Source organism: Macaca mulatta, chromosome 8 (assembly GCF_049350105.2).
Source record: "Macaca mulatta isolate MMU2019108-1 chromosome 8, T2T-MMU8v2.0, whole genome shotgun sequence".
Taxonomy (NCBI): Eukaryota; Metazoa; Chordata; class Mammalia; order Primates; family Cercopithecidae; genus Macaca; species Macaca mulatta.
The window spans coordinates 20,652,779-20,666,427 of record NC_133413.1 but is presented as its reverse complement, the minus strand read 5'-3'; the positions used below and the strand labels follow the sequence as shown (position 1 = coordinate 20,666,427).

Below are 13,649 nucleotides of genomic sequence, written 5' to 3'. Positions count from 1 at the left end.
TCTTTCAACAGCTCCTTTTTGCCAGTGATGAGACTGTTGCTTGGAATTTTCTGTTCTCCTACGACCATCCTGTCTCACTGTGACCCCTTTCTCAGGATTGATAATTTACTAGAATAGCTCACAGAACTCAGGCTCACAGACACTTTACTTATGTTTACCGGTTTATTACAAAAGCTACAACTTGGGAACAGCCAAATGAAACGAATGCATAGGACAGGGAATTAGGGATAGTTCAGAGTTTTCATGCCCTCTCTGGGCACACCACTCTCTCAGCACCTCAATGAATTCATCAACTCCTAAGCCCATAAGTCTCCCGGTTCAAGACCTTCTATAGAGCTTAATCTCCAGACCCTCTCTCCCATTCCTGGAGGTTGGCTGTAGGGCTGAAAGTTCCACCCCTCTAATCATGTAGTCTTTCTGATAACCAACTCCATCCTCAGGCTGTCTAGGGGCTCCATCCTAAGTCACCTCATTAACAGAAGCTCAGGTGTCATCATAAGTGGCTTCTTTATGAATAACAAAGGGCTCAGGAAATTCCAAGGGTTTTAGAAACCAGGACAAAGACCAAATATATTTTGTATTATCCCACACAGTTAGACAATGAGTTAGTGGGACCCTTTCTGTCTTCTGACTCTGATTCAACATTCCAGAGGTCCCTGGAATGGTCTTCATTGTCTCCCTTCATCACTCCCTGCAGAGCAGCGGTGTCTCTAAGCCCTGTTGTCCTCTTGGAGACATTCCAGGGTACTTTAACAATCTAAAAACATGCAAGCATAGGTAATTTCCACAGGTTATACGTGAAATAACGTATCCTGGGGAAAAAAGATTATAAGTGAAATGCTTAGTTCAGCAAAGGAATGTTTTCTGTGGAAACCCCCTTCGATAGAAATATTGATTTTGAAAACATTTCTTTTCATTCTTGGAATAATTCTGAAAAAGTGATTTATTTGTGCTCTGAGGGAAATAGGGACTTTCTCCTCAAATATTTACAGGAATTATTTTGATAGTAAGGCATTTTGTGATAGAGTAGGAAGATGATAAGTTTTCAAGCAGGAACCAGAAAAGCAGCTGCAGCTATGTACTTAGGAAAAGGTTTGGTTTTTGTTTTTAATGGTCAAATCAGTACAGTACAGTACATAGTGCTGTAAAAAGCTTTACACTCACAGAAAAATAAATCCATGCAATCATGTGATACCTTGGGACCAAACTTCCATTTGCCTTTTATCCGGTGTATTCCATGTGCCAAAAACCATGAAGCAGTGCTGTCAATAGAATTCTTTGTGTTCATGGAAACGTTCTAGAGCTGCACTGTCTAAATATAGTAGCCATTCTCAATGGCTCACACCTGGAATCCTAACACTTTGGGAGGCTGAGACCGGAGCATCACTTGAGGCCAGGAGTTCCAGACCAGCCTGGGCAGCATAGTGAGACCTTTATCTACAAAAATATTTAAAAAAAATTCAGTGGGGTGTGGTAATGCATGTCTGTAGTCTCCAGCTACTCAGGAGGCTGAGGTGGGAGGACCGCTTGAGTCCATAGGAAGTTGAGGCTGTAGTGAGCTATGACTGCACCACTGCACTACAGCCTGGGTGACAGAGCAAGACCTTGTCTCTAAAGAAATAATAAATAAATAAATAAATAAATATATAAATATAGCCACCACTAACCACTTATGGCTACTGAACACTTGAAATATGGCTAGTGACACTGAGAAATGAATTCTAAGTTTAATTTTCTTTTAATCCCTTTAAATTTAAATGGCCACCTAGTCTACTAGCTATGGAATTGGACAGCACAGCTGTGAGAAATAGGAAATACAAAGTGCCTCAGTATTCACAATGTGTTTGTAAATGATTGAGCTAGATGTGGATGGAGGATTGTTTTCAGCAATATCTATCCACAAAGGACATCTCTTCAATCTTTCAGAATCATTACCTTCAAATATAAGACTCTATGATGGAGGTGATTAACTTGATATCCTATGTGCACATATATCTATAGTGAGTAAACAAAATGCTGTGAGTCTTTCAAGCTAAGAAGTATGAGAAGATGGTAGAGTGGGACCCCTTCTGTCTTGGGTGCTACTGATATGACAATATAATACACAGCAAAGTATGTCCAGGTGGATTTGGGACAACATCTACCCCATGTACAGATTAAAAAACAAATAGTCTTGAGACTTTGTTCCACAATCTTGGATCCCTTATCAGTCAGATCAAAACTATAAAAATAAGTGCTAATAAGAGGAGAACATGAGGAGATGGTGATGAGAGCTGTTGCCTGACTCTGCTCTCCATTGGAGGAGAGCTGGGTGCTACTCTCTAGCCCCAAGCCTAGTAAAAGGAGTTCGAAGAGACATTTTGGAGAAATCCCAAATGGTTCCTGGTAACTGGAAAACACTGAAGATGGTAGCCTCATTCATGCTCCATAAAGCCAATGGAGACTGCTTCTTCCCATGAAACCTAGAGTGAGAGAGGGTTGACCAACCACTTTGGGAGAAGGACTAGGGAAGCCCTTGCTCTGTGGTTGGGATCAGCCCACACTCCCAGAGTGGCTGAGGCAAGGGGCATGTGTGAGTGTTTCTTGTGGACCAGATGTGGGCCACGTGCAATAGAGTCGGCATAGAGTCTATCTTCTTGGGGTCCACCCAGTAGGGTGGGTGGGAGAGGGAAAGGCTCAGCAGGAAGAAATGTTCCAGTGGGTACACAAGACTGAGGAACAGGAATAGAGGACCCCCACTTAACATGGTTTGAATGTTTGTCCCCTCCAAATCTCATGTTGAAATGTGATTCCCAGTGTCAGAGATGTGGCCTGGTGGGAGGTGACTGAACCATGGGGGCAGATCCCTCATGGATGGCTTAGCACTATCCTCTTCGTGATAAGTGAGTTCTCACTCTGAGTTTACATGAGATCTGGTTGTTTTAAAAAGTGTGGCACCTCCCCCCGACCCTTCTCCTTCTCTTGCTCTCACAATGTGACATGCCTGCCCCTGCTTCACCTTCTGCCATAATTATAAGCTTCCTGAGTCTCACCAGAAGCTGAGCAGATGTTGGTGCCATGCTTGTATAGCTTGCAGAACCTTGAGCCAATTAAACCTCTTTTCTTTATAAAGTAACTAGTCTCAGGTATTCCTTTACAGTAACAAAAATAGATTAATGTATTACCCACCCTCTCTTTCGCATTGCACTCTTCCAGTTGAAGCAGAAGAGAAAATTTAATGCTAAGTCAAGTTGAGACTAAGGACTGCATAGTTTAATTACTGAGTTGACACTATGCTCAGAGAACCTACAAGTGATCTGAATAACTGGGCCTGCAAAGTTTTCACATAATGTCAGGGGAAAGTTTCTGCCACTGAATAAAAAGATCACAGCAGACACTTTTGGTCAACCAGGAATGGAACTTATTCAAAATCCTGGTTATGATACTTACGTGGATTTCATTAGATTTTCTCTTTATAATTCCAAGAAGCTATGTTTTTGTTTTTTGTAACAAAAAAAAAACAAATAAAATATAAGTTAATTTCTGTCAGCTTGGAAACCTGTATATTAACCAAATCTGTCTTTTTAGTTAATTCCAGAAGTAACTATTTATGCAAAAAAAAAAAAAAAAAAAATCGGGAGTATTAGTAACACTGGGTTGGGCATAAAACATAGCTTGAGACGACCTGAAATTGCTAGAATTACAGGCATATAGCACTATCTCTTTCATTCTTCCTGAAAATAATAGAACAGTTTTGATAAAAAGAGAAGTGACGATTGCAGGAGGTAGGGAGAGAGCAGAATGCAGACACTGCTGATTGAAAACTGTAGAAAGGAAAAGGTTTCATGTAAAAATAATCTGAAAATATTCCATTAAGGAACATTCTTTCGTTTTCCTCCTACTTCACTGACTGCTCGTTTCAGATTCCTCTGCATGTTCTTACTCATCTCCCTAATTTCTTAGCACTAGAGTGCATTAGGCTCTCCTCTTTTCTGTCATCCACTCCTTTGGTGATCTCATTCAGTTTCACAGATGTAAATATCTTCTCTGTTACAGCTCCCACTCCTACCTGTCCCCTGAAGTCTGGTTTTGTATATCCAGTGGCTTGCCTGGCACTCCTTTGCTGAATGTCGAAAAGTTAACTCTAACATAACATGTCCAAAAATTAGAGCCTGATCTCCCATCCTAAATCTTGTTACTTCCACAGTCTTCCCCAGTTAGTTAATGCAACTCCATTTTTCTGATAGTTCAGTCCCAAACCCTTGAGTCATCTTTGACTCTGTTTTATAATGTACATTCTCCCTTCAGCAAATTCTGTCAGCTCAGTCTTCAAATTATGACCAGAATCTCAACATTTCTTACCTCTTTCTTTGCCACCACCATCATCTCCTGCTTGGATTGTGTAGCCTCCTTATTCACCTCCTTGCTTCCAACACATAATAAAGGGTGATTCTGGCAAAATGTAAGTCAATCATCCTACCCCTCTGCTCAAAATCTACCAAGGGCAGTTAAGGATCCTTACGACAACCTATAAGGTCCCACTTATGACATCTCTGACTACCTTTCACCTGGCTCACTCAGCCCTAGGCACACTGACCCCTTGCTGTGCTCAAAACACACCAGGCAAGACCTCAGGGACTTTGCACTTATAGTTACATATTTGCATGGCTCCCCCCTCACCTCCTTTAGGTGTTTACTCAAATTTCACGTCTCAGTGAAGCCTTCTCTCAATATCCTTTGCAACCATCTACTCTCCTGATGCTATACTCCTTATGGCTTATCCCTTTCCTTGTTTTGTTTTTCTCCAAGACACTCAGCACCATATAACATCATATATATTTACTTATCTTGCTTATTTTCTGTCTGCCCAAGCTCCATGAGGGAAGGGGTGCTTTGTGTTCCGCTGGAGTCAGTAAACTATTCGTAGCACATGGTAGATGTTGGAAAAATATTTGTCACATGAATGAATGAAAGAATAACTACCCATAAGAAGGATAATAAAAAATAAACTGAACCTTTATTATAGAGACTTAACCTAAGTTATTTGGGTCTTGGGGGTAAGGTGAGCTGAGTCTACCTTATGCCTTGGACCACCCTCTGGTCTAACATTTCTTGTGCACTTACTATACTCCCTCCTTAGTTTTCCTCTTTTCTCCATTCTCTTCCATCTGCTAAGCACATGAACCACCTTTCTTCCTTTCTTCTCTGTCCTTCTTGTCTCCCATCCCTCTCATCCACCCAGCATATACTCAGTATTCCGTCGAGTCCCACCAGGCAAATGCCATGGTGAATTTTGTGTCAGACATATTCTCTCAGCTTCACCTTGAGCTTTTGAAATCCAAGCACATCATGATTTTAGGTATGTTGACTATTTCTGCTTTGGGTAGTGGCTAATTTTATTCCAAAAATTATTTGTTGAGCCTCGACTACAGACCAGGCACAGTTCTAGAAGCTAGGAATACAACAACAAATAAATAAGACCGGCACTTATGTTCTCTATTCTAATATATCAGTGGTTTGTATGCAGTTATTATATGATTTACAAGGCATCCTATCTGTGCACTTAAGCAGTTGTAGGCAGCCCGCTTATTGAAAATACTGTAGAGGTTAGAGTTGCTTATGTATTTAAAATAAAAACCCTTTTCTTTAAATGCATATTTTAAGACTCTTGGATTGTTTGGGAATTGATAATAAAGAGGAGTGAGCCATAGATCACAATGGAAAAATACTTAGTTTTTTTCTTTTTTGACGTGAAATGACTCACATCTGTGAAATGGCAAAACTCATAATAGAGATTTTAAAAAAATGAGTTGATGAGTTTTAAGTTTAAAGCATTAACCTGAAGCCTGGGGAACTCATCTGTTTTCATGATTCCTTCCATCTCTGTTTTTTTTTGCTGGGCATTTATTTCCAGAGCTAAGTAAATTCCCTAGGCTTTCACCGGGAATAAGAAACTTATCTTCTGGCTGGGCGCAGTGGCTCACGCTTGTAATCCCAGTGTTTTGGGAGGCCGAAGTGGGCAGATCATGAGGTCAGGAGATCAAGACTATCCTGGCCAACGTGGTGAAACGCCATCTCTACTAAAAATACCAAAGTTAGCCTGGTGTGGTGGTGTGCGCCTGTAGTCCCAGCTACTCAGGAGGCTGAGGCAGGAGAACTGCTTGAACCTGGGAGGCGGAAGCTGCAGTGAGCCGAGATTAAGCCACTGCACTCCAGCCTGGGCGACAGAGCAAGACTCTGTCTCAAAAGAGAAAAGAAACTTATCTTCTGACTCTCATGAGGATAGACTTGGGTAGTCAAGTTTTAGATATTCAGACACATTTGATTCAAGAAAATGTATTTTCTCTGGTTTTGGATCAACACCTCTATCTTTAATCCCCAAATTCCAAGTGGCTCTCCACTTCTACCTCTTGCAAGATGTTCTCAGCTTCAGATTTATTAGTGCCTGCATGCTTTCATGCACACACACATTTACGTATCTCTTAAGCTTTCAGTCTAAAACAATGAATTGACTATTGGAACATTTCTCTTGATTCACAACTTTAGGTTTTTTCTTTTACTGAGGTAAAATTTATATACGAGCAATGCACAGGTTTTAAGTGTAAAATTCTATGAGTTTTGACAAATGTAACATCACCCAAATAGAACACTTGTATCATCTTAGAAAGATCCCTTATGCCTCATTTTTTTTTAAAAAAAGAGCATTTAATATTAATCATTGCATGAAGAAACTTGAAATGCGCTGAAATCCTACAGTTATATATGAAAGAAACTTGAGAGGTCTTCCAAAATTTGAAAACATATTAAAAGTGCAGATGTTATTATCAGTAATAAATGTGAGGATGGGACTTTTCTGAAATGTCAATAACAAAATTGTGATCAACCATGCTAGAGAAAAGACTGGGCTATCTATTCAACCCATAGAAAATGTTACAGAATCAATCTACCATTTCACACCCACTAAGCTGGCTGTAATCAAACACAAAAACAATAATCAGTATGGGTGAGGATGTGGAGAAATTAGAACCTTCATACATTGCTGGTAGGAGTGTGTGGTGGTGCAGCCACTGTGGAAAACAGTTTGGAAGTAAAGTTAAACATACAGTTATGATATAACCCACAAATTCTACTCTAGGTAGAACTGAAAAGAGAAATGGAAACATAACATCTACATGAAAACTTGTACATAAATTTCTGTAGTAGTGTTATTCCTAACAGCCAAAAAGTAGAAACAACTGAAATGTCTATCAACTCATAAAGGGATCAATAAAATGTGGCCTATCCAAACAATGGAATATTATTTAGCAATAAAAAATGAAGTTCTGATATATGCTACAATATGGATAAGCATTGAAAACATGATAAGTGCAAGAAGTCAGTCACAAAGACCACATATTCTATGATTCCATTTATATGAAATGTCCAGAATAGGCAAATCTGTAGAAACAGAAAGTAAATTAGTGTTTGCCAGGGACTGAGGGGTTTGGAGGGAAAAGAGGAGCGAATGCCAATGGGGATAGGTTTTTTAGGGGATGATGAAAAATTTCCAGACTTGACTCTGGTGATGATTGCACAACTCTGTGATGTGAATATGCTAAAACACATTGATTTGTACCCTTTAAATGGGTGAGTTTGTAGTATGTGAACTGGATCTTGATAAAGCTGTTTAAAAAAAACCTTTCCAATGAGATGATCAAGAGTATGTAGCTAAGCTGGGCATGGTGGCTCCTGCCTGTAATCCCAGCACTTTGGGAGGCTGAGGCAGAAGGACTTTGAGCCCAGGAGTTGGACACTAGCCTAGCCATATAGGGAGACCCCATCTCTACCATAAATAAATGAAAAGTTAGCCAGGACTGGTGGTGGTGCTTGTAGTCCCAGCTAGTTGGGTGGCTGAGGTGGGCGAATTACTTGAGTCTGGGAGATAGAAGCTGCATTGAGCTGTGATTGCACCACTGTACTCCAGCCTGGGCAATGGAGTGAGATACTGTCTCAAAAATAAATAAATAAATAAATAAAGAGTATGTAGCCAAAACACTTGAAGAAAAAGTATAGCTATAGCTTGAATGTCCCTGCCAACATTCTTGTTGAAATTTAATTGCCATTGTAACAGGAGTAAGAGGTGATTGGGTCATAAGGGCTCTGCTCTCATGAATGCTGTTATTGAGAGAGTAAGTTAGTTATCCAGAGAGCAGGCTTTTGACAAAAGGATAAGTCTGGACCCCATTTGCTTCCCATCTCTTGTGCTTGGTTGCTATGTGATGCTTTCCACCATGGAACCACCCTCGCCATGTGCTGTTGCTGTGCTCTTGGACTTCCAGCCTCCAGAACTGTGAGAGATTCATTTCTTTTCTTTATTAATTACCTAGTCTGTGGTATTCTCTTATAGCAGCAGAAAACAGGTGAAGACAAATATTACTGAAGTGTTTTAGGAAGTTTAATAATAGAAAATATTATGAGGGCAGTAGATAAAACTATTGTGTGATTTTTCTGGATTTGGTAATGTTTGTGGGATTTGTCAACTCTTAGAAATTTGTATTTGAGATTTTTGTCATTCTAAAGAAACATTCACGTTGTACTAAAAAAATAAATATTCCATAATCTGGGCTTTTCAGTGAACTTCAGAAATAAGAAGGATTAACTGTATGCATGAATAATACACGATGGAATTTCATCTTCCTTTTCGTATCTTCTTTTGACCTGAAGTATATAATGTCTTGCCTGCTATATAGTCTTTCTTTCCACACCACATACATTAGGGCTCATGGGAAGAGGTGGGGGAGGGATATGTTATTGGGTAAATAAATATACACTAGCCCATGCCTAGGTGGTCTGCATGCCTCCTTTCTCTTTTTACCAAGGCGGGAGCTTGTGTATTCTCACACTGAACTTGAGCACTGGAGGCTATGGTAGCAGAAATGGTGATTCTTACTTCATTTTTAATATTTCCAAAAGCCTAACAAAATATTTACACACAAAATACACGCTGGCAAAACGAAATGTCAATGTTTATTTGATTTGCTTTAGGCTTCATTGCCTTAGTAGTGGTAACACTGGCTAATTTATGATGATCAGAACCCCTAATCATTTTACCTTGATTTATAACAGGACGAATGAATGATTATTTAATACATGTGATCAGCTTTATAGGTACAATTTTAAAATATTTTAGCTTCAGGGATAAAACCAATTAAAAATTCCCTTTGCAATGAAAATGGGAAACACATTTCTGTGGCTTAGCTGTTGAAATGCTCCTTTATTGAACATTCACTATAAGCCAGGAGCTTTCCATAATTTATCATGCTAATAACACTTCTGTAAGGCATTATTAACCCAATTTTATAAATGAGGAAACAGAGCCTTAGATTATAGGTGTCTATGCCCAAGTCCCTTAACTAGAAATATCACGTAAATCTATGTCCACCCTGCCTCCTATATGATTAGTTATTTTTTTTGTTTATGAGTTGGTTAATTTCCCAGGTAAAGGCCAGTAGGCCAGTGGTCAAGCCGCAGGGGAGCAACTACATTCTGTACTCGGTCTTACTTTTGATGCTTTGCCGACAAAACCATCAGACCTCAAGGTTCAAGGAAGGCAGGAGTTGATTGGGAATAGGCACACCGGGACTGTCTGTAGGGTATGTACGCAAGGGTAAAGGGAGATCACAAACGAGAAATATGCCTGTATTAGTCCATTTTCACACTGCTGATAAAGACATACCAGAAACTGGGCAATCTTCAAATGAAAGAGGTTTATTGGACTTACAGTTCCACATGGTTGGGAGGTCTCACAATCATGGCGTAAGGCAAGGAGGAGCAAGTCACATCCTACGGGGATGGCAGTAGGCAAAGAGAAAGCTTGTGGAGCAAGCTCTCCCATTTTTAAAATCTTCAGATCTCGTGAGACTCATTCACTATCACGAGAAGAGCCCAGGAAAGACCCGCCCCCATAATCCAATCACCTCCCACAGAGTTCCTCCCACACAACTGGGGACTGTGGGAGTTACAATTCAAGATGAGATTTGGGTGGGGACACAGCCAAACCATATCAATGCCCAAGTGACTGGGGTGCTTCCAAACCTACACATCTGCTCACACTGCTGCTCTGGCAGGGGGAGCACGAGCTGTGGACGTGTTTCTGAAGTTGGAGTGAATTTGTATAAATGCATATACTCCCTCATGCTGGTTCCTCTGGTGGGTGTCCAGAGCTGCCTTTGATAGATTCAGATGGGGCAGCCAAGGCAAAGTGGGTGACTCGTGGCCTTGGTGCATCTCAGCTATGCTCACTGGGCAGCCCATGCTGACGTGGTGGGTGGGATCGTGGGGTCACCAGGGAACCTGACTCCACTCCCATCTCTAAGCTTGGCCAAGTCAGTCACTTCTTGTTATTGGGGCATCTTCTACCTGTCACTTGAAAAAGACTGTTCTTTGGAACAATAAGGCGGTAACACATACACGGGACCACCCTGTAGCCGGCCACACAGTTTCCGCCTCCAGGTGCTTGGATCCACTGAACGGACCTCCCAGGAGGTAAAGAGGGCGGATTTGAGGTCTCTCCGTCCCTCTACCAGGGGAGGGCGCCGTTCCAGCCCTTGCCTCTGTGGCCCAGATCAAAGGACGGAGGAAAAAAGGTGCGGGTCCGCGGCACTAATGATCGAAAATGTAGTTTTAAGTGACCTCTCCCAGCGCACGCACTGTCGGTGGGCACAGTCCCGAGGCCAGGCTGTGGGGCGCCTGGGGGGACTCGCCTCAGGGGGAAATGGACCTTTCAGGGCTCGACAGGTCCCCGAGACTAAAGGCTCCGGCCGAGGCTCGGTGCCGGGGGAGCCGGGTCAGAGAGGCCGGGACCCCGAGGGACGCCTAGGTGCGTGTCCCGAAGCCCGCGTACCTCCAGGGCCCCGGCGAGACGGCGCCCAACTCGCGGCTCCAGTCACACGGCCCTTCCTGAGAGGAAACACCAGGGAAAGCACCTCTCACTTTTCTCAGGGTGGGAAAACTGTGAAGGAAGAAGACAAAGCAACAGGCAGGTTTCCGCTCGCGGGGTGGAGGCCGGGCCCAGGGCGGGCGCGCGGCTGCGGGAGGCAGCGGAGGGTCCAGGCCGATCCAGGGCTGCACTGCGAGGGTCGGGGTCGCCTCCAGCCTCCCCCGGAGGCCCCGCCCTACCCTGGAGACACCGCCTCCGCCCCGGAGGCCCTGCCCCCTCCCCCTCCCCGAGGCGCCGGCCCCGCCTCTCCGCCCTCCGCCCTCCGCCCCCCCGGGCCCGCCACCACCGGCCCCGCCCGCGCCGCCTTCGCTTTGACGTTACTGGGGGCCGGGCGGGCGACCGCCGCGGGCTCGCAGCCTCGCCAGCCTCCGCCAGGGTGCGCGCGGGCTGCCGCCGCTCGGCCGTCCCGGGAGCCCAACAAAGAGCACGCGGCGCTGGCCGCCGGCACTCGCGCCCTGAGGCTGCGGCCCCAGAGCGCCCGGCGGCGGTTTCGGCGCGCAGGCGGGCGGGCGATGGAAGATGGAAGGAAGGAGCGCCGCGGTGAGCTCCGGGGCCGGGGCGCGGGCGCGGGGGGCGCACGCGGCTCCGCTGTCCGACGTGGGGTTTGTGTTGCTTTGTCGCCGCTCTGTCCCCCAGGATCCCGGGGCCACCTGGGTGTCTGCTGTCTCGATAGGTGCTGGGTACGATTTTCCTCTTCGCGCTTGCTTGCTTTGTGTTTGTTAGGAGCCCAGCAGGGTCAACTTTGTGGTCTTAAGGTTTAGGGGTTTTAGTTCATCCCTCTGCTTTGAAAACCTCAGACGTGGGAGAAAAGCTATCAAAAGAAGGCAGCATGAAAGAGGACCTCATATGTCGACCTTCCTCTGCCCAGTCAGCTTGTATTTAGGGACTATCACGTTTCTGTCAGAAAAAAAAAAAACAAAAAACAAAAAAACAAACACACACGAGAAAACAAAACCTAAACTAAACAAACTTGAATTGAGCGAGCAAACAGACAAGGGAAGATTATTCGGTGCAATTCCCAGGAGCTTTTACAGATGTTTAAGTCATTCTGTTTTACATGCATTTAACTTTATCCGCTGTTTTCAGCTTTCAGTTCTGGCGAAAGATGTTCTGATTTTTTTTTTAAAACACATTAACACCTATTAGAGAACGTGGGTTTAGAATGTTGTTGGTGATCTAAATAATAAATGTTTCGTTTTGCCATTCCCCTCTATGTCAAAGGATGTTAAACGCCCACTAGGCAGAGAATGGAGTGGGCACCACGATTGCATTTTCTAGACACTGGTTCTCCCGACAGTGGGATCCAGGATTTCCGCTCCAGAATAACTCTTGAGTGGGTCCAGGTGTTGGTGTAGGGAAGACGGAGATCTGGAAAATTACTGTAAGTGGGATTCTGGCGACAAATGCCTCAATGCATTCGTTGTAATTGAGTATGTGCAAAGGATTTTGCAAAGCCCGGTAACCAGGTGAGCAGGATAGGATTTCTGCTTTCAAGGAGCGTGCTTGAGAGCTTGCCTAGGAGAGACTTATGCGTAGGCTACCATGGAGGATCTCAGAGGAAGCTTCTGGCCTCCGGGCTTGGAAGTTCTCAGAGAGAAGCTGGCAGTTATGCTGGACCTTGAAAGGGAGGGGTTGGTTGGATTTTTGTGAGATGTGAGGGAAAGGATGTTCCCTGCTGAAGGAAAGGAAATTCACTTTCTACCCTTTTCCAAGAAATGATCCTTTCTTTTCTGAGAGTATTTACAAACCGAGAGATTTTCTTTTAAAAAAGTCATGAAATTCCTCTTCAGCAGTTGAAAGTGCAACATGCTTAACATCACCAGTAAAGCAAATGCAGAATAAATTAGCACCTTTTCAACCAGTTTTTAGTGGCTGACTGGATGTCCTTCCACAACTTTTTTATATCCATCCACAAGTGATTTGTCTTGTTAGACATTTCATTAATAGAAGCTGTTTGTACCAACAGGAGTAGAGTGGTATCAAGGAAGAGACTTGGATCAGTAGGTAGGACACCTAGCTTAGAGGCTTTGCCACTGACTGGGTGCGTTTTTGCCACAGTCTTGGGCAAATTATTTAACCTCTGTCGTTACAGTTTCCTGGAAGGGTGAGGGGATTAGGTAGATGCTCTTTCAGAGCCTTCTAGCCCTACCATTTGATGTTTCTACGCCTAGACACGTTTTATGTATTACTTATTCAGTGATGTACTCTTAATTTCACATTCTAAATATCTGTTTGTGTGTTCTGTGAATGGATCAGCACTCTTATCCTGGCCATTGAATGTGAGAGAGTGATTACAACTACAAAGCTAAAATAACCTTATTAAGGCAAAATTCCATGGTTGAATTTTTTTTTTTTTAATGTGAGCATAAGAAGCTTGATTTGCCAATCTTAATGTGTGTTTTCTTTAAAAAAAAGTTTTGTTGACACTGTTCATTTCATTTGTGACCAAAGAATAATATATACCTTATTATGTACATTGCACTTAAGCAATTGAATTCTGCTTTTAATTAGATGCTAGCAATTTAAAAAATTTGGTAATCTTGGAAATTCTTAAAGGCTAGTAAATCTTGGGGATTTGGAAATAAAAAAATGAAATAAGATGAAATTAGCTCATTGAAAAAGAAAAATTTAGAGGTACTTTCTATCAATGGCTCTGCCCTCTTTCTAAAATCTTGATATTTACATACTTGTT

General features: G+C 43.0%; 1 protein-coding gene across 3 annotated transcripts in view; it reads left to right on the top strand.

Annotated features, from left to right (window-relative positions):
• The window catches only part of PSD3 (pleckstrin and Sec7 domain containing 3), a 696,970-nt gene that overhangs the window by 206,758 nt on the left and 476,563 nt on the right, over positions 1 to 13,649 (top strand). For 2 of the 3 annotated variants that reach the window (XM_028852423.2, XM_077943115.1), the window contains exon 1: positions 11,312 to 11,497. The exons of the other annotated variant lie outside the window; for it this stretch is intronic. In XM_028852423.2, coding sequence (XP_028708256.2) covers positions 11,477 to 11,497 — 21 coding nt within the window. In that variant the 5' untranslated portion in view covers positions 11,312 to 11,476. Of the gene's footprint in view, positions 1 to 11,311; positions 11,498 to 13,649 lie in introns of those variants that run through there. 3 annotated transcript variants of the gene reach the window in all.